Genomic DNA, 25,027 nt, shown 5'->3' with positions numbered 1-25,027 from the left:
CAAACACCAGGTTAGCCAAGTACTACAATACAACACAAATAGTATATTGGTTCTAGCAATATTCTGTACAGGCAGTTTTCTCAATGGAGATTGTTCTCAGTGGCAGTTTTCTCCATTGATATCTTTCAGTTGGCAATCATCCAACTAATAATTTTCCTAGCAGCATTAATGCATTTTACATATTGATTATCAGTAATTGTAGTTTTTGGTATAATGCAGTTTTTAGCCGGATTCACTACATCAGGTTGCTTTCAGTTATTCACTCTGTTTTTATCTAGAGTTTCTGTAGTGAAGTTTATTTCCTATCTTCATGACATGTTTTCATATATTTCAATCTTGTCATTACTGATTAGCAGGTGCTCATGGTTTTTTTCAGCTGACTTTTCTATTCCTCTTTTCTTTTCTTGTAGTGATGCTTTTCTTCCTTATTGCCTAATTGTTTTATTTTACCCGTACTCCATCTGCCTCTGGCAACACTGCCTTGATCATTGACAAGTTGCCACGGGTGGAGGGAGATGCCTGGTGGGTCACTGGGTCAAATGGTATTGCACGGAGCAGAAAAGCGGGTTGTAGACATCCTTCGGGTATGTTATCTTCTGCCATTCAACTTCCCTCCTCCTCTCTCCAATCGTCCTTTCCTGCACCTGACATGCACTCAAGGCTCTCTGAAGGCTAGGCGATTGGAGGCCAGCGATAGACCTTTCCACACCGAATCTCTTAATCAAGAAGATAAGGTACATAATGGAGACACCCAGACAGTCTTGGCAGCCATAAGGGAGAATGACTTCATGTTGTCAATAGACATAAAAGACGCTTATTTTCAGATAATTCCCCTTCATCCAGGAAGTTCCTCTGCTTTAGCCTTGGGGAGCAGGTCTTCCAGTTCAAGGTCCTTTGCTTTGGTTTGATGAAAGCGCTTTAGGTGTTCATAATGGTCATTACCCTAGTGTCAGCATCGGCTCATGCTCTGGGGATTCGCCTGTTGAGGTATCTTGACGATTGGCTGGTCTTAGCATGTTCCAGAGAGAAACTGGTTCGGGACAGGGACCAACTTCTCCAGTTTTGCCAAAGTCTAGGCATCTTGCTAAATCTGAAGAAGTCTAATTTTCTTCCCACCCAGATGATCCTATACCTGGGAATGGTGATAGATACAGTGTCATTGAGAGTTTTTCTGTCGGACCAGAGATTAGAGAAATTAAGGACTATTACTTGCTCCTTCTTTTCAAGAGGGAAGCAACCAGCAGCTCTCTAGTGGCAAGTTCTTCTGGGTCTCTTGTCTTCTCTCGAGAAGCTGGTCCCTCATGGTTGTCTCCATATTCGTTCCTTGCAGTGGAGACTGAAGGAGTTTGGTCCCTGACAGGAGATTCCCCCCCCAGCTCCAAGTCCCTCTGTCGGCAGAGGTAAGAAGCAACCTTCTGCGGTGGTTGGATGACCAGAACCTGACAGTGGGAGTTCGTCTTCATTCACCCCCTCCAGATCTGTTCCTGTTCTTGGCACCTTCTCCGAAGGTTGGGGTGCTCGCCTCAAAAAACTCCCGGCCTCAGGGGCTTGGAATCCATAGGACAAGCAATTCCACATCAACTTGTTGGAGTTGAAGGCAGCTTTCCTGAGTCTTGTCTTCACAGGTTTCGAGAAAGGGTGATGGGGCACTCCGTCGTTCTGTTGTCAGACAACACCATGGTGGTAGCATATGTGAATAAACGATGGGCTGGTGTCTTGCCAACTCCACTTGTTGACAGTCGAGCCGCACCAGTGAATGACCGACAACTCATGGTCAGGTACATTTCAGGCAAGAGGATTAAGATATCCGACAAGCTAAGTCATCGGAGTCAAGTTCTAGGTATGGAGTGGTCTCTGCATCAGGACATAGCGGATAGGCTCAAGGTCTATTGTTCATTGGTCCCAGACCCATTCGCTGTGGCAGAGGACGCCCTTCAGCATCCTTGGGACAATCTAGAAGTGTATGCCTTCCCTCTGTTCTGCCTGATCCTTCATTTCCTAAACAGAGTGATGGGTTCCAGGAATCTCAAGATGACCCTAGTAGCACCCTTGTTGCCCCATGCAGAGTGGTTCCCAGACATATCTCTTCTGTCAGGGATTCTGAGAGAAAATCCCCTTTGCACAATCTTCTCTGCCAACCTCATGTGGCAAGGTACCACAAATCGGTAGGGTCCCTATCTCTTCTTGGCTGGAGATTGTCCAGTATCTCTTGCGAGTGAGAGGCTTTTCTCACAGAGCAGCAACTCAAATGTCCGGCTCCCTCAGGAGATCTTTGTCAGCTGTGTATCGGCAAGTGGGCCATCTACTGTGATTGGTGTCGTTGACTGGAATTCTCTCCACTCAAAACTTCTGTTCGTTGGATTGTGGATTTTCTTATTTTTCTCAGAATTGAAAAGCATCTCTGTTTCTGCTATCAAAGGCTTTGGGGCTGCCTTACAATTAGTTCATCTAAAAGGTGTGGACTTCACTTCTTTCTGTAAGATCTTTATGTTGTTCAAAAGCCTTGAGCAGTCTTGTTCACTTAGAGAACTCAAACCTCCTACGTGGGAACTTACTCTGGTTCTGAGTATCTCACTCGGGCTCCATTCAAACCAGTACATATGTCAATCATCAGACAGTGTGCTGACTTTAAAGACAGTTTTCCTCCTGGTCTTGCCATCCTTAGAGAGAGTTGGAGAGCTTCATGGCCTACTTATGATATAAAACATATCATGGTTGAGGGTCCATAGACCTTGAATTTGTCCCAGAATTTGTGGCTAAGACTTGAATTTGTCCCAGAATTTGTGGCTAAGACTTAAATTCCCTCAGTTCATGATGATAGATTTGCCTCGTTTTCCATTCGTTCCCTAAAGGAATTTGTTGATAACGATCCTTAAGAGTTTTCGCTTTGTCCTGTCAGAGCACTGAGCTGCTATCTATAAAGGACGCATTACCTAAGGCCTAGGTGTCGTAGACTTGGTTGAACTAAGAAAGAAGTATCTTAACCCTTTAACGCCGAAGGGGTATAATAAAAATCGTCTCCCGTATGGCGAGGGGGTCTCGGAGTGAGCGCCGAAGCGGAAAAAATATTTTTTTCAAAAAATCACAGCGCACTTAGTTTTCAAGATTAAGAGTTCATTTTTGGCTCCTTTTTTTGTCATTGCCTGAAGTTTAGTATGCAACCATCAGAAATGAAAAGAAATATTATCATATATAAATAATGCGTATATGATAGCACGAAAACAAAATTTCATATATAATTATATTCAAATTGCGCTGTGAGCAAAACGGTTAAAGCTAACGAGTTAATTTTTTTTTTTTTGTATTGTACACTAAATTGTAATCATTTTGGTATACAACACATTGTAAACAATCAAAGCAACACAGAGAAAATATTATCACAAAATGATGCATGAATTCGTAACGCGCGGAGTAAAAAAATTTTTTTTTTTTTAAATTCACCATAAATCTAAGTATTGTTTAAGAGACTTTCAATTTGTTTCAAAATGAAGATAAATTATTGAATGTTACTATATTGTAAGAGTTTTAGCTTACAATTGCAGTTTTCGACCATTTTGGACGAGTTAAAGTTGACCGAATGTCGAATTTTTTTTTTATATTTTTTTTATATGCAAATATTTCAAAAATGAGATATGTTATAACCTTCAATTATTTATTGCTGTATTCTGCATAAAATTGCGTACATTTTCATATGTAAAACTCTATGAAATGGAGCAAATATTCCGAGAATGCGACATACGCATTTCGGAGATTTGCGGCGGAGGGAAGGAAAGTTTTTTTTTAAATTCACCATAAATCTAAATATTGTGCTAGAGACTTCGAATTTGTTTGAAAATGAAGATAAATGACTGAATATTACTATACTATAAGAGTTTTAACTTACAATTGGGTTTTTCAACCATTTCGGTAGAGTCAAAGTTGACCGAACGTGGTTTTTTTTCTATTTATCATGATTTATATGCAAATATTTCAAAAATGAGAAAAGCTACAACCTTCAATTATTTATTGATGTATTCTAAATGATATTGCGCAAATTTTCATATATAAAACTTTATGTAACGGCTAATTTAAAATGGTGCAAACATTACGACAATCGCTCGTATGATTTTTTCGGAAGAGTTACCGCACAGACATAAGGAAAAATTTTTTTTTTTTATAAATTCACCATAAATCAAAATATTGTGCTAGAGACTTCCAATTTGTTGCAAAATGAAGGTAAATGCTTGAATATTACTAGAATATAAGTGTTTTAGCTTACAATTGCATTTTTCGACCATTTCGGTAGAGTCAAAGTTGACCGAAGGTTGAAATTTTGGCACATCATTATTTATATGAAAATATTACAAAACTGATAAAAGCTACAACCATGGGTTGTTTTTAGTTGTATTGTGCATGAAATTGCACACATTTCCATATATAAAACTTTATGTAACGGCTAATTTAAAATGGTGCAAACATTACGACAATTGCACTTATGATTTTTTGGGAAGAGTTACCGCGCAGACGCAAGGAAAAAGTTTTTTCATAAATTCACCATAAATCGAAATATTGTGCTAGAGACTTCCAGTTTGTTGCAAAATGAAGGTAAATGATTGGATATTACTAAAATATAAGAGTTTTAGCTTACAATTTTGTTTTTCGACCATTTCGGTAGAGTCAAAGTTGACCGAAGGTTGAAATTTTGGCACTTATCGTTATTTATATGAAAATATTTCAAAACTGATAAAAGTTACAATCATGAGTATTTTATTGTTGTATTCTACATAAAATTGCACACATTTTCATATATAATACCCTATGTAACGGCTAATTTGAAATGGTGCAAAAATTATGTCAAAGTCACGAAATATACTTTTTAGTGCGATAAGAAAGAAATTCGCGCTTGCGCGCCTGCGTAACGATTGTAAACAAAACAACACCTTGATCCGTGAACTCCCAGCATCCCCCAAGGCGCATGATTCAAAAGTTTTTGGCTGGTAGGCTTATAAGTATTTTTCCGCGAATTTTTAAAAAACTTTTCTATGTCAACGTAAAGTACGTCCAATCGGCACCCGACAGACAATTTATCTCGACGTAAAATACGTCCAATAGGCGTTTGAAGGTTAACTTTAGCAACTGAGGTTCAATCCCATGTTGCAAAGCACCCACTGAAGCAGAGGCGACAGTTGGCTCTACTGCCATGCCACAACAAGTTGAGAGGAGCTTCGACCAGAGGCAGTATCTATCTATTGTAGCTCTCTCAACAGGTGAGTTTACAACAAGCATTTCACCTTCTTTTATGAGTATTTTTTTAAGTAGTATACGTATGTCCATATACTACCACACCTCCTATCAATGTGGGATTCACCTGTATAATTAATTGGTAAGTTACTTATATAAAAATGATACATATTTTTATGATAAAATAAATTTTTATAGTTTGAACCTACCAAATAATTACATGATCGGAGGAGGGGTATAAAAATGATACATATTTTTATGATAGAATAAATTTTTAAAGTTTGAACTTACCAAATAGTAATTACATGATCGGAGGCCCCTCCTCCCCACATATGGACATAAAGCATAAATGAATTGTCAGCTCTAGCTGTCTTGTACCTGTTCATCCCTGTTAGTGGGCAGGGCAAATTGTCTACACCCAAAACAAGTGTTACCATGATTTTCGAATTTTGAGCTACCGATTTTAGTAGAAACTACAGTACATATAGCTATGTAATTATTGGTAAGTATATATAAAAAAAAATTATAATTTTTTTGTTTTATGCTACGCAGTGTTTGTACTATATATCACTGGCAGATTGATAGAGTAATAATTGTGAAGGAAGATGTAATCAACTGTTCGAAAGTTTGAATTTTTTTATGTTGTTTGTTGCTCATTTGTTTTAAATATTTGTACAATTTTTACCACATCTCATGCACTATGTAAATAAAAAATATATTATGACGTCATATGCGCTAAACCTTCAAATTATTTATGCATATCTGAAATAATGTAGTGAAAAATGTAATGTATTTTCACTTCTCTTGGTTTAGCAGAATACAGGACAAATTTTAGTACGGTGACAGGAAAATTAGGGTATAAATCATAGTAGTAATAAATTTTAACAAAAATTAAAGTATATCAAGCATGAGTTGCACATGGGATATAAAAATAAACTGCATATACCAGAAGCATTCAATTGGTTATTTTAATTTGCTCTTTTTCTTTTTCTTTTTTTCATAGGCCAAAGAATACGTAGATTCCTTCTTTAACCGTTGTGTACGTCCATTTGAGCAGCTGATTCAGACCTGTGGACATAATCGAGCACGTCAGCGTGATAAAGTTGCTCATCTACTTGAAGAGTTTGCAATGCTGCAGGATGAGGTAGGAAATAATTATATTCTCTTTGTCAATCATTTTTTCATAATGATGTTCTCACTTGAACTGCATATGTCTTATTTACAGACACTGACTTGTAAACAGACAAGCTGAGCAATAAATAACTGTTCAAGCTAGTGAAGCAATGTGAACCCTTTTCTCAATCTGAATCATCTTTTCTCAATCTAAATCATCTTGTCTCTATTCCTTGACTTGGTTATCTAAGACACAGACATAATTATGATTTTTTCTGCTTAATTTTTCTTCCTTTAACCTCAGCTTTTATGTGCTTGATCAAGTTAATATTGTGGGATATTTGTATGAATATTCTTATCATTCATAGCCATGATTAATATAGAGCTTAATTAATGAATTTTAAGGTAGTAAATTACTGTATATGTTTAGAGCTTGTATGTACGTATGTATGTATTGTAACCTTTGTAACTCGGCTACCTTGATCTCATTTGATGATATACAACTTCTGCATTGTATTTTTATTGTTTTGTTTATTACAATCCCATTAATGTATGTAACCCATTTTTGCAGCGTACAGAATCCCCAGACACCTCATTCCATTATAGGAAAAAAAATCTTGGGCCTTTGGTGGAAAACTTTTTTTCTAATTGTATCATTTTTCTTGCATTGAGTGATGTTATTTTCAGTGCATCTGCTCAAGATCTTTGCCTTCAGAAATCAGACCACAACTTTTCCAAATGATAAAACAACCTGTGTTGGCAGCAGTTGCTGCTCAGACCTTCTCTACCGCTCTAGCAATATCACCTGTATCGGAACCTCCTTCGGCAAGTCACGTCTATCCTCCAGGGATTGAACTGTTTTTATCATCAATTAATTGGTTTTGTGAACTCTTGTTAGCACTGGTAAACCTCTGCGGGAATCAAGGAACCTTGCCTTCAGAGAAGTACCTGTATAGACAATAGTACAGGCATTGCCCGGTTATTGGTGGTCTCGGTTAATGGCGATCCAGTTTTATGGGGCTTGCCATAAAATCAGTGATTTATAGCTCCGTAACAGGCCAAGTTTCAGTTATCGGCACCATAAGGTGTCAATAAGAGTTATGGCACCATAGCATACCTAACAGCGGTGCCATTAACCAGTTATCGGGGCCATTAGCCGAAATTTGCCACAGTAAGCGCCATAAATTGCTGAGTTTCGGTTAATGGCAGTTTTTGATTCTCAGCACCCTGCCGAGAACAGAACCCCCGCTGATAACCGGGGACTGCCTGTATCCAGTAGAATGAGAGTAGTACTTTTACACATTCAAGAAAGCCAGGATCTGTTTAATTGTAGAAGATGCATCTGGCCACATTTTCCATGTCGGTCTCCTTAGTGTTACAGGATGACTCTTCTCTTTTGGGAACACCTCTTGGATAGGAGTCTTTAGCCTTGACAGACAGATAATTATATCTGAAAGTCAGTTATGCACTACTGATTGCCACGACCATCCTTTCCTCCATCTTGATGTTATTTTGAACAATGAATAATGGAGCTTTATCCATAGATGGTTCTTCTCCACTGCCCTACCCTTCAGTTCCATTCCAGAACAGAGACATTGATGTTATGTGTAGAGATGATGTCCTACCTGTTTTACAGTAGAGTTTAAGAGGAATTAAATCTTCATGTGATTGGTATTTGAAGATCTTGGGCTTTGTTCCCTTATGCAAATAGTTCCAGCATTCATGTGTACTGCCACACTTTACCTCCATCATAAAAACTTAGATTTCTATTGATAACTTCTTGTGTACTATATATTCTTAGTGCTTCTCAAGTTGTATGTTTCTCACAAACACACACTGTAAATGTGAACTGAAAATGAAAGAACATAAAGCAACTTTAGAATAGAACTATAAGGGACAATATGAAGAACAATGAAATAGAACTATAAGATACAATATGAAGAACAACAAAAGTTAATAATTGGAAGAGAAAAATAACAATAATTAGCACGGTAAGAATAAAGCTCAATAAATAAAGTAATTTACTAAGACTTAAGTATTTACAAAGTACATGTTATCATGAGTAAAAGGTATGGTTGACAGAAATATTCAAATATTTTGTGACCAAGACTTAAAATTAGGTAAAGGTGTATGGCCTTCACTGAGATCACCTTCACCACCACATACAATTACAACGCATTTGCCAGCCTTTACAGTATCGGGTGATGAAAGTAAGAGTTTACAGTACAGTAGGGCCTCGATAATCGCAGGGGATAGGGCTCAGAACCCCCCGTGATAAGTAAATACGTACCCGTGTTATCCTGGTACCCCCTTCAAAAATTCCTAAAAACTGCCTACTTTCATATTTAACCCACCCAAGACCAATATTCCAATGTTTATAACTGCCTACTTTAGTTCAAGCACCAAATATGTCTTCAACTATCACCTTAAACTAAATTCAAGATAGTTTCAAAGTTATTGACAACATTAGCCTTAAAAATATATGTAGTATACGTGCTACTGTACATATGTAGCCTATTAGCCTATGGATTACAGCTAGAAGCCTACATATGCATGCTCATGTGGGCTTCTTTTCTTCACAACACATGTTAATATACATGTAATAACCTTCATCTGACGTTTAGGCTTCTTTCCCATAAGAGTAAAAGAATTGGGGCTTTTGTATGCCACATAATTGACTCGTTTATATGGGTACAATTTAAAGAGTGCTTCGAACATGACTGCAATAACAATATAAAACGTGGGCAGGCCAGTGTTGCCAAATAGGAATGGCAATTTCTTGCTAGATTTTGCTCCATAAAGTGCTAAAAAGTTCACATCATACACAACAGTGCCACCCAGCCAATTTCAACCGATAGCTCTCTTTCGTTTCAAACATGTTTCTAACATACACAGTGTACTGTACATTGCGTTACATGATTCCTAATAATTTTGAAACCTATTCTGTTCAATTCCTGAAAATGTTTTTGCAAGATTTTGTTCTTTTTCTTACATGATATATCAAATATAGTAGAATAAAAGAAATATTAAACTTAACATTACAAAGTTTTGATGTCAAAATACGTATGCTAGATGTATTTGAAAACAAATGCAAGTTTTCCTGCCAGATGCTGGATTGAAAATTTTCTTGCTCATACCTCAAGAAAATGAAAGCTAGTATTAAAATTGCAAAATTGGTAACACTGGACTCATCAGATCCGTGTTAGTAGTACAAATGATAGTTATTGTATCATTAAAAATATCAAAATAAACGAAGTCATAAAGTTGATTCTATTCATGTTTTCCTAAACACATAGCCTGAAAGGAAAACTTTATTTTGTTTGTTTCATCGTGCCACAAACCCCTGACAATGCAGAGTACATATGATCATTCTAAACTATTATTTACTACCAGAATAACAATGATATTGTGTATTGCAAATGAATGTTACGTATACAGTGGTACCTCGAGATACAAAATTAATCCGTTCCGAGGCGCCCTTCGTATCATGAGTTTTTCGTATCTTGGACCGCATTTTACATGTAAAATGGCTAATCCGTTCCAAGCCCTCCAAAAACACCCCAGTAAATTTCATAATAAAGCTAAATTGACCTATAAACAATGAAATACTACAACAATTTGGACCATTCAATACCTAACTTAATAACGTACTGCTAATTACCTGTAAATAAAGTGTATTAGTGTACATGGTATACAAGAAATACTGTACGTATGTAGTAAAATGTGGAAGCTTACCTTTCGAGTGAGGCTATCTCAGAAAGTGGCAATAGAGGAGGAGGACAAACGGCAGATACGTACGTACACTTAACTTTATGAAACATAAAAAAATGTAAGGAAAACATACATAAACTAAAATTTATGAAACACATTAACAAAACTGTAACAGTTAACTTTAAAAAAAACTAAAATTAAAAAAAAATTTCGTTTTTTTTTTTACTTTTTTTTTTTTTTTTTTTTTTTTTTTTTTTTTTTTTTTCTAAATTTCAACTTCATCACCACTTTCAACTTTCTGTTTTTAGTATCACTTGGTTTTGCCTTTTTGTTTACTCCTGCTAATACTAAAGGCCTCTTTAAAAAATAACTATCCAAGGAAGATTACTTCTGCCTACTTTTCACAATGTTCCTGAAACGACTCAGGCAAGCCTCATCGAACTGTGCAAGCATACGACCTGTGTAAGCCTTTTCGGGGCGTCTTTTTTTCAACGAACGATTGCACTTTATGAAAAGCAGCTAGAACTTCCTTAATTTCTGCCGTTGTCATAGGGTCGTCCTCCTCCTCCTCGCCGCTGGTAGAGAACTCCTCTTGAATGATGGTATGTTGCATGGCCTCCAACTCCTTCAGGTCATCCGTCGTAAGCTCCGCTTGGTGCTCCTCGAGAAGGTCGTTGATGTCGTCCTTGTCGACGACCAGCCCCATGGACTTGCAGAGTGCAACGATCTCGTCAAGATCTGGTTGCAAAACAGTTTCAGGATCATCAACTGTTTCTGAATCTGCAGCACTAGCTCTGCCTATGTCGAATCCCTCGAAGTCTCTGGCGGATACGGCATCAGGCCAGAGTTTCCTCCACGAGGAATTCAAGGTTCGCCTCGAAACCTCCTGCCAAGCTAGGTCAATGAGTCGGATGCATATCACAACATCGAAATGAAGGGGCATTGTCCAACACCAGCAGACATTTCAGAGGGAGGCGCTTCTCTTCCAAGAATTTCTTCACTGACTGGCCGAAACACAGATTTACCCACTCCGTGAACGAAAGCCTCGTTACCCAGGCTTTCGCATTAGCCCTCCACATCACTGGAAGCTTCTCCTTAAGCACTTTGTGGGCCTTGAAGGCTCGAGGAGTCTCGGAATGATAGACCAGTAGGGGCTTCACCTTGCAATCCCCACTGGCGTTTGAATAAAGTACGAGCGTAAGCCTGTCTTTCATAGGCTTATGCCCGGGTAGCTTCTTCTCTTCCTCCATAATGTACGTCCGACGAGGCATTTTTTTCCAAAAAAGGCCAGTCTCATCACAGTTGAAGACTTGTTGAGAACTGTAGCCCTCCTTGGTCATCATCTCGTCGAACGTCTTTTTAAAGGCTTCGGCTGCTTTCGTGTCCGAGCTGGCAGCCTCCCCATGCTGCACCACCGAATGGATGCCAGTCCGTTTACGGAATTTCTCGAACCACCCATGCGAAGCCTTGAACTCTGGGGTTGGCGTTGATGTCCCTTCTCCTCCGTCGTCTTCGGCCTGGGCAATCAAATCGCCGAAAATAGCGCTGGCCTTGTAGGAGATTGTTGTCTCCGTTATCGTATGACCAGCGATTTCTGTGTCTTTTATCCAGACAAGAAGAAGCCTTTCCATCTCATCGTGCACGTGGGTTCTCTTGCTGGACAAAATAGTGATGCCCTTGGAAGGTGTAGCTGCTTTGATGACATCCTTCTGCTTAAGGATGGTGCCTATTGTCAATGGATTTCGGCTGCATTCCTTGGCGATCACACTCAATTGCATACCAGCTTCATACTTCTTGATAATCTCCATCTTTGTCTCCAAAGAGAGCATCCTCTTCTTTCCGTGAATTTCAACTTTCTTAGGACCCATGACTACGTATATACTGTACGTAATTTACGTATAAGTAGAGTAAAGTTCTCACACAACACGATAATGTACGTATACTGCAACGAAATCACTAACAAATTTACGTTAATAAACGAAATCGTTAGAACGAACGAATACCGCGTGCGTACGATAACGATGCTGGGACGAGTGGCCGAGGCACGCTGCTACATAGTAGATGCATGATGGGAAGGATGCTGACCAATAGGAGAGAAGGATCTCATGGCAGTGACTAGCATCAGGAACCAATGGGAGAGCAGGAGGATGGTGGCGAGTGTACTCAGTTGGCGGCGTGTGAGTTTCAAAATTGTTATCGGTGGTCCGGGCGAATCTCGGACTGTACAGCGTACAACCTTTTGTATCTTGAAAAATTTTCGTATGTATCTTTTTGTACTCATTTGTTCCAAGCTTGTGGCCAATTCTCTGGTACTATTTCACGTAGCGACGCGGGCTGAGCCCAGAAAAGGGATTTTGACGAAGGAAAAATCTATTTCTGGGCAAGGGCCCGTGTCGCCCAGTGAAATGTCCCTTTAGCACACATTTCTAAGGTAAATTAATGCTAACATAACAGAGAAAAAAGCTAAAATGGAAATGCCAGAATATTCTGGCTCACTCACCTTATATAAAAGGTGTCGGTATGGTTTCTGGGGCAAGTGAAACCACTACCACGGGTCTCTTACCATTTAGATTCATCCCTCTTCGAAATCCCTCTACCAGAGAGGGGCCATTGCAAGGCCCACCCCCAGCTACGACTACTACTAGCGCCTCCGACGCTACCACCAGCGCCTCCGACGCTACCACCAGCGCCTCTACCGGCATCCTTGGAGTTAGCCTACCAAGCTTGGGCCCAAGGGTGGGGTTATAATAGAAGGGTGGGATTTCACTGGGCGACACGGGCCCTTGCCCAGAAATAGATTTTTCCTTCGTCAAAATCCCTTTTGCAGGTATCTAGCTGCTTCCTATAGGCATATTTACTATCTGGTAATAATCCTTTAGATTCAGCATAAATATGTAGTGCCTTAAAAATAAGTTTTTCAGCAACTTGGAGGAGCACTGGTGGAGAATAGAGATTTACCTATAGTTATTGCAGTCTGCAGGTTTGCCACTCTTTGGAACAGGCCCTGTATTACTAAGCTTGCGCTCATCTGCAAAGATACTTTTTCCACATAAAAAATCTATAGAATCTATTACACTTAGGCGACAACATGCTAGGATCTTATGTTAAAACCAAAGGGAGGAGGCACTCCACCCCAGCTATCAAGATTATCCAGAATTTTCTTAGCATCTCCTTGAGCCCAATCTAAATTTTGTAAGAATAACTTCAAGATGACAACTAGTATGAGGGAGAGAGACATCCTCAGGTGATTGCTTGCTTTTAAAGCTTGATGAAGCAGAGCAGCCTTTCTTTGAGGACCAGTAATCAGTCTACCATCATGGTGGAGTGGAAGATGAGCATGACCCAAAGACAGATGATGCCAATTTGGTCCACCACAAATAAGGCTGAGTAATTCCTTGAAGTTTCCTCTTCAAGGAATTACTGTAAATTCTCTTGGTTGTATGATAAGTTTTATTTGCAGCACGACAAGCCTTAACAAAAATTGTGTAATTTTCATTTGAACAGTTTGTTTTCATTTTGAATTTGGTCTGTTTATCATGGTAGGCTCATCTATATGTACAGTAATCCCTCACTTATCGCTATTAATGGGGACCAGAACCAACCGCGATAAGTGAAAAACCGCGAAGTAGGGTCCCCCCATCTTTTTAAATGCATAGTATACATTTTTTTTGTGTACAAGTACATGTATATGTAAATAATAACTATTCTTATAACAAGATACATAACTCACCTCTATCAATGACGATGATCTTGATAAATGACGATGAAACCCCTTCTTTTCCCGACAGTCCGTTATCCACACGATAACGCTTTCTCCATTTGCACAATCCTCTTATTACAAGGAGTCACAACGCGCTTAGTGTCCTTGGAGAACGTTATTGAGGCAGTTTTACGGATTTTTAATTCGTCTTTTTTCGTGTAGCGAACCGTTGATTCATTCAGTCCGTACATGCGGGCAACAGACGCATAGCTACTGCCTGCCTTAAGCATGTCCAATAACTTCACTTTCTCGTTCACCGTCATCATTTTTCTCTTCTTCTTGGGTTCACCAGAGGATGTAGAGGGTGTAGGACGTTTAGGAGCCATTTTCAAGGGCGTCACAAGCACTATTTTGCACAAAAAAAGCACAAAAGAACAGCTAAAACTTTCATGCGGCAAGAGTAGCGACACGAGCGCGAGAAAACAATGAATGCGGTCTTCCTTCGCTGGGCGCTCAGCAGGGAGAGATGCTGGGTAACGCGGCTCGGCCAATCAGCTTGCGAGATTCAGGAGCCAAGATGGCCAGCGAATCAGAGAGGTGGATTTTGAGTTACGCGCCACCTCCGTGTTGATACCTGATGTTCTAATGTACTCTCTCTGCCTTCTGCTAGCGCCCGCGCCATTTTTTCTCAACTTTGAATTTTTGATGAATATTTTTGAAAAATCCGCGATGCACTGAGGGCGCGAAACTTGAGGCGCGAAGTAGCGAGGGATTAATGTATCATCAAACCATGGCTGGTCATGTCCTAAATTTGATGACCTTTTTATGGACATATCTAATTAAAATAGCTATCAATATTTCATTTTACTTTTCTTGGGTTCAGGTTCTAATACAGTATTTGAGATATTAACCCTTAAACTCCGAAGCGGTATTTTAAAAATCGTCTCCCGTTGCGGAAAAAATGTTTCTTTAAAAAAATCACAGCATGCTTAGTTTTCAAGATTAAGAGTTCATTTTTGGCTCCTTTTTTTTGTCATTGCCTGAAGTTTAGTATGCAACCATCAGAAATGAAAAAAATATTATCACATATAAATATTGGGATATATGACCGCGAAAAAAATGTCATATATAATTGTATACAAATCGTAATTTGAGCAAAACGGTTAAAGCTAATGAGTTATTTTTTTTTTTTTTTGTATTGTACACTAAATTGCGATCATTTTGGTATATAACACATTGTAAAACGATCAAGGCAACACAGAGAAAATATTATCACAAAATGATGCATGAATTCATAACATGCGGACGTTAAAAAAAAAGCTATTTTCAAAAATTCACCATAAATCGAAATAGTGTGCTCGAGACTTTCCGTTTGTTGCAAAATGAAGGTAATTGATTGAATATTACTAGACTGTAAGTGTTGTAGCTTACAATTGCAGTTTTCGACCATTTCGGTCGAGTTAAAGTTGACCGGAGGACGAATTTTTTCTATTTATCATTATTTATATGAAAATATTTCAAAACTGATAAAAGCTACATCCATAGGTTGTTTATTGTTGTATTCTACATAAAATTGCGCACATTTTCATACATAAAACTTTATGTAACAGCTAATTTAAAATGGTGCAAGCATTACGACAATGGGACGAAAAAATTTATGATTTTTTCGGAAGAGTTACCGCGCGGACGTAACAAATAAGTTTATTTCATAAATTCATCATAAATCGAAATATTGTGCTCGAGACTTCCAATTTGTTGCAAAATAAAGGTAAATGATTAAACATTACTAGAATGTAAGAGTTATAGCTTACAATTGCGTTTTTCAACTATTTCGGTCGAGTCAAAGTTGACCGAAGGTTGAAATTTTGGGACTTATCGTTATTTATATGAAAATATTTCAAAACTGATAAAAGCTACAACCATGGGTTGTTTATTGCTGTGTTCTACATGAAATTGCACACATTTATATATATAAAACTTTATGTAACGGCTAATTTAAAATGGTGCAAACATTACGATAATCGGACGAAAAAATTTCAGATTTTTTTCAGAAGAGTTACCGCGCGGACGTAAGGAACATTTTTTTTATAAATTCACCATAAATCGAAATATTGTGCTAGAGTCTTCCAATTTGTTGCAAAATAAAGGTAAATGATTGAATATTACTAGAATGTAAGAGTTTTAGCTTACAATTGCGTTTTTTTACCTTTTCGGTCGAGTCAAAGTTGACTGAATGTTGATATTTTGGCACTTATCGTTATTTATATGAAAATATTTCAAAACTGATAAAAGCTATAAGCATGGGTTGTTTATAGTTGTATTCTACATAAAATTGCGCACATTTCCATATATAAAACTTGATGTAACGGCTAATTTAATATGGTGCAAACATTACGACAATCAGACGAAAAAATTTATGATTTTTTCAGAAGTTACCAGGCGGACGTAAGGAAAATTTTTTTTCATAAATTCACCATAAATTGAAATATTGTGCTAGAGACTTCCAATTTGTTGCAAAATGAAGGTAAATGATTGAATATTAATAGAATATAAGAGTTTTAGCTTACAATTGCATTTTTCTACCATTTCGGTAGAGTCAAAGTTGACTGAAGGTTGAAATTTTGGCATTTATCATTATTTATATGAAAATATTTCAAAACTGATAAAAGCTACAACCATGAGTTGTTTTTTTGTTGTATTCTACATGAAATTGCGCACATTTTTATATATAATACTCCATGTAATGGCAAATATAAAATGCTGCATAAATTATGTCAAAGTGACAAAATGATTTCTGAGATGTGTCTCTGATACTTTTTAGTGCGATAAGAAAGAAATTCGCGCTTGCGCGCCTGGGTAATGATTGTAAACAAAACAACGCCTTGATCCATGAGCTCCCAGCATCCCCCAAGGCATGTGATTCAAAAGTTTTCGCCAGTAGGGCTATAACTATTTTTCCGCGAATTTTTAAAAAAACTTTTATATATCGACGTACCATACGTCCAATCGGCACCCAACAGACAATTTATATCGACGTTTAATACGTCCAATCGGCGTTGAAGGGTTAAGTGCCTGTCAAACCTCAATAATGTGATCCCAATTGGCTTTGGATTTCAACCAGACCATTTTTCCAATAGTGGAATTATTAATATACAAAATTGATTGATAGTACATCCATCTCAATGGTGCAATGATCAGCAGAGCCTATATATTCACAGACCTTGGACTTCACAACAGCTGGATTATCTGTGAATATGAGGTCTAATCTATTACCAGAAATGTGTGTGGGTTCCTCAGTTACCTGAGGAGGATACACAGAATTCAAGAGCAGACCAGCCATGTTGATCTGTGGAATTTGAATTTAGCCACTCACTATGCTTTGTATGATAGTCTCCACAAATAACAAATGAAGCTTGTGAATCCTGTGACTGAGCCATACTAATCCTCTCCAAAAGACAGTCACATGTAGAATCGTTATATATTTGGATTATGGGAAACAGCAGATACATAAACATTGTAGAACTTACTAAAGATTTTAAAACAAAGAACTTCATGGCAACTACGCTCCACATTTTTCTGAAATTAAATAGGTCGTCCAGATTTAGAGTATAGTACAGTGTGGATGTGGGATGTTATGATGATAAATAAAGTCAGGGACATCAAACCCTTGGATTAGAAATTTAACCTTTGACTTGTTACTACTAACAAAAGTCTCAGATAAAACAACAAATCATAGTTACAGGCACAACTGAAGATAAAGAATATTTGAGTAAAGTACTTTGCAATTTTTCTGGCTGTAATGAGTAACATGGGGGGGCAGCATTAAGCAAAATTTCACCCTGAGCAACTCCTGATGCTTCCAAAGATGAATCAGTGGAAGAAAAGGATTAGGTAGCAGAAGGAATAAGTCTGGAAGAAGGGGAAGCAGAAGCATCTACTTGAGGAGGAGGGAATCCTTCCCAAAATGGATGCATTGACTTCCTACGATGCTCCTTCTCCTAGAAGTTCATCCAGTGCACAACAGGCCAGAAGCGGCACTGTGGGCATGGATTGGTTATATTTCAAAAATTAGAATGACTCCTACTGCAAGTTGTATGGAGGTCAGTCAAAGTGGAAGCTAGGAAGTGTGAGCAAGGGAACCTTAGGCTGGGACGCTCAACACAACTTCTTGAATCCGATGGAGGAATTCATAATTAACCACAAAACACACACACACACACAAAAGTAAAGCAGGAAAGGAAACACAGGCTTATTGAAAAAAAACTGGCTTTGGAGGAGGAGAGCATGAACGAACATCCACTCTTCAAGACGGTTAAGACAGTTAAAGAAAGACTAAATGCTTACAGGGTTCAATCATGGTTGCTGACCAACTTCCACCTTATCCACGCTTTAGATGCCAGATGCCTCAGATTCCTTGCAATACAATTTTTTATTATTTTTAACTGGTTCCAGCTGGCACTAGAGGATTTATCATATTGTGAAAACCGTAGGTTTGTTAGCTATGAAAAATGCAAATTACATGATTAAAAATTTGTCATGTCTTTTTAACTCTAAAAGCAAATTACCTTTCATTTCTCATTCAGAGTTTAAAATTTAGTGTAGTGGTTCAGACATTCTGAGCTTTCTCAGTTCCTTCATCAGTGAAGACAGAATAGAAAAGACAAAGAAAGAGTGACTGAATTATACATGTTGTATGAGTTAGAAACTTGGGTGAGCCAATCAGTATCCCTTTCCTGATTTTTATATATAAGTTTGTATCATTGAAACTTGATTATTTTACCTTTTGTTCATGAAACTTACCTGTCAGATATATATATAGCTGTATTTTCTGAAGTCCGACAGAATTTTAAAAACTTCCGACACACGCAGTGGTCGGCCAGGTGGTTAGTACCCATTCCCGCCGCTGGGAGGCGGGTATCAGGAACCATTCCCATTTTCTATTCATAATTTTTCTGTCGCCGGGGCTGGAAACACCTGTTTCCAGTACCTCCGTCTTAGATTTTGGAAACTTCATTGCCGCTAAGTATCCTAATTGTCTTTTAATTTATTTACTTGGATTTGTGGCTAGGCATACGCTATCTTAAATTGATTTGAATTTGATTCATTTTTGCATAAGATATCTGAATCTAGTTAGGCTAGTTTCAGAGGGTGTTGTCTGCAAAGATAGGGTGTGGCTACCGAAAGCTTCGGTAGATCCGCACTTGGTATGCACGAGGGGTATGAGTCTTGCTTCTTTGTTGAGATTTGTCATGTAAGGAGTGTGAGACTTTGTCTAATTCCGTAAGGAAGACGTATGATTCGTATGTACGCAATTAATCGGTAAACATGTCTAATTCCGTAAGGAAAACGTATGATTCGTATGTACGCAATTAATCAGTAAACAAAAGTCAGGGTAGTGAACCTGCTAACCTTCCTGTAGACTTTTTTTTTTTGCCTAACCCTGTAGTATGGCCTACGGGTTATGAATATGTCTGCGAGAGGTGATCGCTCTCCTTCATTGTTGTGAAGAGTGCTACTTCTGTTATTGTTTCTCATAACCCTGTAATGTTGCCTTCGGGCCTTAAACAGTGTCTGTAGAGGTTATTGCCCTTTCTCTAATACTCTTTCGATTCGTATCTTAGAATCGAAAGTGCTTGCTTTAGAGAGCAATAGTGAAGTGGCTAAGTGCAGTGACAGTGCCCCTTGTGTAGTGGAGGGTGCGTCAGATCGGCCTTATTTCGCCTCTAGGCCGGGACCTCTGCTTGACTCCCAGGACCCGGGGAGAGAGCATGTCGAAAGCCGAAGGAGGGTTACGAGGAACCCCCACCGATCTGGCGTGCCTTCGGCAGTTTCTGATGAAAATCCCCAGACTGCCTAAGTGCGTGCACGTGCACGAATCCTGAAGGATTGCTTCTCGTCCTCCGAAGCGTCCTCCCCGTGCAGGGGTTGGAGCTTTCGGAAGGACTCGCGCCCTCTAAATAGAAGCTTTATAGAAGAGGACGCTTCACGTCCTCTCTCTCTCGTTATGCGTTCCAGTGAGAAGTAAGAAGGCGAACGTCGCCTGATCACGTGTACGTCTTTCCACCGAGAAATATGAAAAAGAAGTCTTAGTAGCAGGACGCTTTTGAGAGCGGATGTCCGAGCTTTGTTACTGTGAGAATAAGAAGGCGTTCCCTCGCCCCTCGTATTCTCACACGATCAACCCTTCTCCTGAGACTGTTTCGTGCAGTCGGATTTCTCTCCGAGATGTATCTCGCTTGTTTTGACGCCTGTCAGGAGCGTGACGCTTTTCTGCACGCTTCTTTTGACGCTCGGCTTGGACGGGACGTTCGGATGGACGCCAGGCGCGCGCGGGTGCACGCCAAGCGCGCACCAGTGGACGCCGAGCGCACGCCAGTGGATACCGAGCGCGCGCCGCGCGGGGCAGTGGACGCCGAGCGTGCTCGCTGCTCGCCAGTGGACGCCGAGCGCGCGCGCCAGCGCATGCCAGGTGTGTCGCCTGACTGAACGTTTCTGTTGAACTCTTCAAGCTCTTGTTTACGATTTGGGCCTCAAGAATTTTTATCTCTACCTTCGGTGATACCTTATACCTCACATGCAAAGAATGTGAAGTAAGCAGTGCTTTGGAGGAAGCTTAAAGTGAACAGACAACTTCGTCTTCGAAACCCAGCAAGACCTCGGGTTTCGTGAATTCAAGAGGTCTCTGTCAATATATTGCTTTTCGCAAAGGTGGATGGAGTTAAGGAAAGCTCAAGGGAAGATCTCGTTTTCTCTACCGCAGTCAAGACTTTGCGATAAGGCAGTTACGGGTTATGTAAAGGCTCGATGTCCTGCACGTCAGGACTCTCGGCAACGTTCAGTAGGATTCTTGCAAAGGCACTCATCAAAAGGACGCTCTTCAGGAAAGCGCAAGACAGGACTTCCTTTGCCATACTGCCAATAAATTTTAAGCTTTAGCAGGCATTAGTTGTGATACGGGAGAGGAAGCTGGTTGGAGAGTTTCTTCCTCTTCCCAGGATAATTTTGCAAGCTTTTTAGCCCATCTGAAAGGGTTTTTCAGATGATAGATTTTGTTAGTTTCTAGTCGGGACTACGCTGCCGAATTGAACATCGTCGTGCTACCTGCCGTAAGCCCAGTCTCTTAACAGGATTCTTGCCCCTTCCTCGTTTGAGACGGGAATCGGAAAAATAAAATGCTCGACTTCCTGGATTACGTTTTGTCAATTCAGTGACTTTCCCCCATTGACAATATACTATCGTTTTGTCAAGTAAGTGGGTATCCCCTCATTGACAAAATATCTCTTTGTTCCGTAAATGGGTTAGTTCTCATTGACAAACATCTCATTAACTTGATATTGCGTAAGCGAATAAGCTCTTATTGACAAGATTCGGAAGAGCTCTCATTCGTCATTCGCAGACTCGTACAAGAAATAGACTTGTAGACTACGTCAATGAACGCTTATGTCCAATAACATAAGAAGCTTGAGCTGACTGCTTCGATTCTCTTAAGTTTTGTTCATGAAACTTGCCTGTCAGATATATATGTAGCTGTATTTCCGAATTCAGCTATATATATGTCTGCCAGGTAAGTATGAACAAACTTTATTGTGATATAATTTCATATTTTGCCTTGCGTTATTTTATTCTGGTTGGTTCAAGTCATATACGCTTGCTGTAGTTACCTCTTCGGATGGCAACCGAGAGGTCTATTGTCTATTTTAAGGACATTTAATCGTTACTCCCTGCAGCCTTCCAGGAGTTTCCGATTTATCTTTTACCGTTGTATGGTAGTGTTCTGACGACACAAACGCATCTATATATTTAGCGTTTTCTGTTTCGCTTAAATATACCAGCTTGAGAGTCTTTCTGCTCAAAAAATAACGGACCTATTTCTTCGTAGAATAGGGTAGCTGGCAACCCAGACATTAAGAGACGACGTTCGTAAGCTGCTGGCTGCTGCTGTCACGCTGTGTCTGTCCTCCAGTCCAACTGTCCAACCGAGCCAGTAACAGATCGTGCGCTGTCATGCGCGGTAGGTTACGTCTCTCTCTCCTGCGGGATTGACTGACTAACCGTATCTCTGTGCTGGCGGTTACGTCTCTCCTGCGGAATTGACTGACTAACTGTATCTCTGTCCTACAATCACGGACTTTAGCCTAAGATTGAGGGGATTTCTTACGTGAATGAATAAACGTTGCATTCGTTTTGCCTTACTATGTTCAACAGAGTTATCTCTTAATCCTTTCGGTGCTCGTTACCGCACAGTATAGAACTACGAGTCTACCGCAACATTGCACTTTTATATGCTCTCCTGCATAGGCAAAGCGCAGCCTTATTAGGGAAGTAAGCATACTCGGGGAGGGAATGGATGAGCTTGCTGGGGACCATTTCCTTCCTGAAGAAGTTTGTTTCCCCGAATAGACTGCAATTCAGACCACAGTTTTTTCCTACCGGGAAACTGAAATATTATTCAAGATCTAGGAATGTTTCTGAACATCTCTCAGTGCGTCTATCACCTGAGGTGATAGAAAGAAGGTGCCGGACATCTGGATAGGGTTTCAGATGTCCTGGATCTTAATCTGAAAGAAGTAAAAGCGATTCGGTAGTCCCTCCAGTCCTCGAAACGAGTTTTTGGGAACCAGTGGTCCAGATCAACTCTGATATTCCACAGCTCTCTCATATCTTAAGAAGTATCTTCTCTCGGTCCCTGTTCGAGTTTACGAGAAAGAGCCTATTATAACAACAGGCGTAGAATGTAACGATCCTCTAGAGGTTCGTTACAGGATTGCAAAAGTCCGTACGAATCGTCTCGATCGACGGCAGCAACTATTGACTTCCGAGTGGAATCTTTCTTTAGAAGTAAGTTGAGAGTTGTGGAGACTTTAGGGACGCCCTTTCATTCTTCTCTTCGATATGTTGAGGACGAAGAGGCTTCTTCTTCTCTGCTCCCTTATTCTCGATCCGGGATCGGTACCATTAAACGCCATCCTATGATATTGAACGGGGATGGATGTTTAGTCTCTTTTCCCCTTTTTCAATCGCTTAGGAAATGTAATAAGAGGATTTATGACGTCACAGGGAGCGACAATGACGCTGATCGCCCCATGTTGGCCTTCAGGATCCTGGATTCACAGAGGTCACATACTTCCTAGTTCACTTTCCAAGGACCTTTTCCGAGAGAGTCTGTCTACTCTAACTCGAAAGGTACCTATAACCTCTCCGCTCTGAGTCTGACTACGTTCAGGCTATCGAGATGTTGACAGGAATAAGATTACCGTCTTCCATTTCCGTCTGAAGAATGGGATAAGCTGGCAGTCACAACTATTAAAGAATACGCAAATATGTTGTTGACGGCCTTTGGGCTCAGAGATTTGCGTCTGTCAAACAACAAAGCCCTTCACGATCTTTGAGTTCTTTGGAATCTCTAATCTCGCTCACCATCTACTTTTTGTCTCTCCTGTTTTCTCGGAGTCAGACACTCGTGCGAGATCAAGCAACATTTAGTAGCCCTGAGTTTCTTGTTGACGAAGTCGGTTGCGTTTATACACCCCCGATGATCGTGTAACATGAGACCAGGTTGGACTGTCAGGCATTCTTCCTTCGGGACTGAATCGCCTTTTTGCTCCTCGCTCCTTTCTCCTGGCACCAGAAGCTCGAGTCAGGAGTTGATTCGCTGACGACGTTGGGTTGCGTTGATACACCCCCAAGGTTTGCTTAGATTGAATCGCCCAGGCAGTCCAGACACTCATCCTTCAGCGAAGAATAGTGCCTTATGGTCTTCAGGGTACAGCCTTGCTGTCCTTGATTCGTCTGACTGGTCAACTGGTCGGTCACCTGACTTTAGTACAGACGGACTGACTGTGCATGTCCAGATCGAAGCTTTCAATATGGAACTTAGACGTAGTCTGAAGTTCTTGATGTCAAAGCATTCGAACCTCTCCTACCTGTTAACTTCTTGCATGTGATCAGGAAGGCCTTCTTCTAACCACCCTAGATACGACAAAGAGGGTTAGTGAGATTTTAAGCCATCGTCACAAGTTTTGGCTTTAGAGAACACAAGGCGGTGTGCTCTCTTAAGCCTTCCGTTGTGGCATAAGAATGGAAACCCCTTTTTGTCTTGGGCTTAAGCCTTCCGTTGTGGCCTAAGAATGGAAACCCGTTTTGTCCTTGGGCTAGGAGCTTGGAAGCAAGGATGGCACAAGTTAGTGGGCAGGAGCCAGAGAGAGTCCTGTGCCCTGTCGGGTCTCTCAAGTTTTATCTACATAAAACTCAAGAAAGTCGAAGTCATTCGGGCAATCTGCAGTGTTCCGAAAAAGACCAGACTTGCCCATATCGAAGAACACCCTGGCTTTAGTGTTAAGGAGTTCTTTCAAAAATGCTCCTTCATTGTGTTTGCACAAAGATTTGAAATCTTTTTATCTGAATGCTCACGAGGTGAGGGCGCGGCCTCGGAAGCATTTCAACAGAGCATGGCACTCAGCAACATCCTGAGTACCATGTTTTAGCGAAGCAACTCTGTGTTCACTTCACACTCCCTGCGAGATGTGAAGATGGCATATGAGATCTGCTGCTCGCTAGGGCCATACGTGTCTGCAGACACAATCTTGGGGGCAAGAAGTACCACTCATCCTATCCTGTAGAAAATGGTTAGGAAGAGCTCTTAATTTAGTTGTTGAGTCGCCGACAACGGCGACTTCTTAACTCTTAAGCCTTAGTTAACACACCTTAACTTTGGCTAGGTTGGTCAGGTGGTGATATTTATATATATATATTTATTTTACTTCTTAGCCCTCATGGTATGGTCAATATGGTCTAGTCACATTGTGGTCACGCCCCCGTTGACAGATCATCTGGAGTGCACCAGCTTTATAGGTCTCTACCTCGCTGGCAACTCTAGTAAAGCAGAAGCAGACTTGGGTGACAGTAATCACGAAGTCAGCTATGCTAACAGGTGGAACCAAGATGTAAATCATCTGCATGCATTTGTTTCCCAAAATCCTTCTATTCTGTCCCTTCCCACCTCCAAAGGTGGGATTCAGAAAATGGGAATGGTTCCTGATACCCGCCTCCCAGCGGCGGGAATGGGTACTAACCACCTGGCCGACCACTGCGTGTGTCGGAAGTTTTTAAAATTCTGTCGGACTTCAGAAAATACAGCTATATATATATCTGCCAGGTAAGTATGAACAAACTTTATTGTATCATAACAATATCATTTTTGTATGATTATATTATTTTAAGGTGACAATTGAAATGTCCATAATACAATGTTCATCAAGATTTTATAGGTAGATAATTTCATTG

The 25,027-nt window shown here is 40.0% G+C and overlaps 1 protein-coding gene across 1 annotated transcript in view; it reads left to right on the top strand.

Moving 5' to 3' along the window:
- LOC135215670 (N-alpha-acetyltransferase 35, NatC auxiliary subunit-like) overlaps positions 1–25,027 on the top strand; it is a 739,676-nt gene that overhangs the window by 691,674 nt on the left and 22,975 nt on the right. The window contains exon 9 of the mRNA XM_064250613.1: positions 6,224–6,364. Within this exon, the coding sequence (XP_064106683.1) occupies positions 6,224–6,364 (141 nt within the window). The remainder of the gene's footprint in view (positions 1–6,223; positions 6,365–25,027) is intronic.

Source organism: Macrobrachium nipponense, chromosome 5 (genome assembly GCF_015104395.2).
Source record: "Macrobrachium nipponense isolate FS-2020 chromosome 5, ASM1510439v2, whole genome shotgun sequence".
In the NCBI taxonomy this organism is placed as follows: domain Eukaryota; kingdom Metazoa; phylum Arthropoda; class Malacostraca; order Decapoda; family Palaemonidae; genus Macrobrachium; species Macrobrachium nipponense.
Note: the sequence above shows the minus strand (reverse complement) of the source record. Positions and strands in the feature narration are given on the sequence as shown.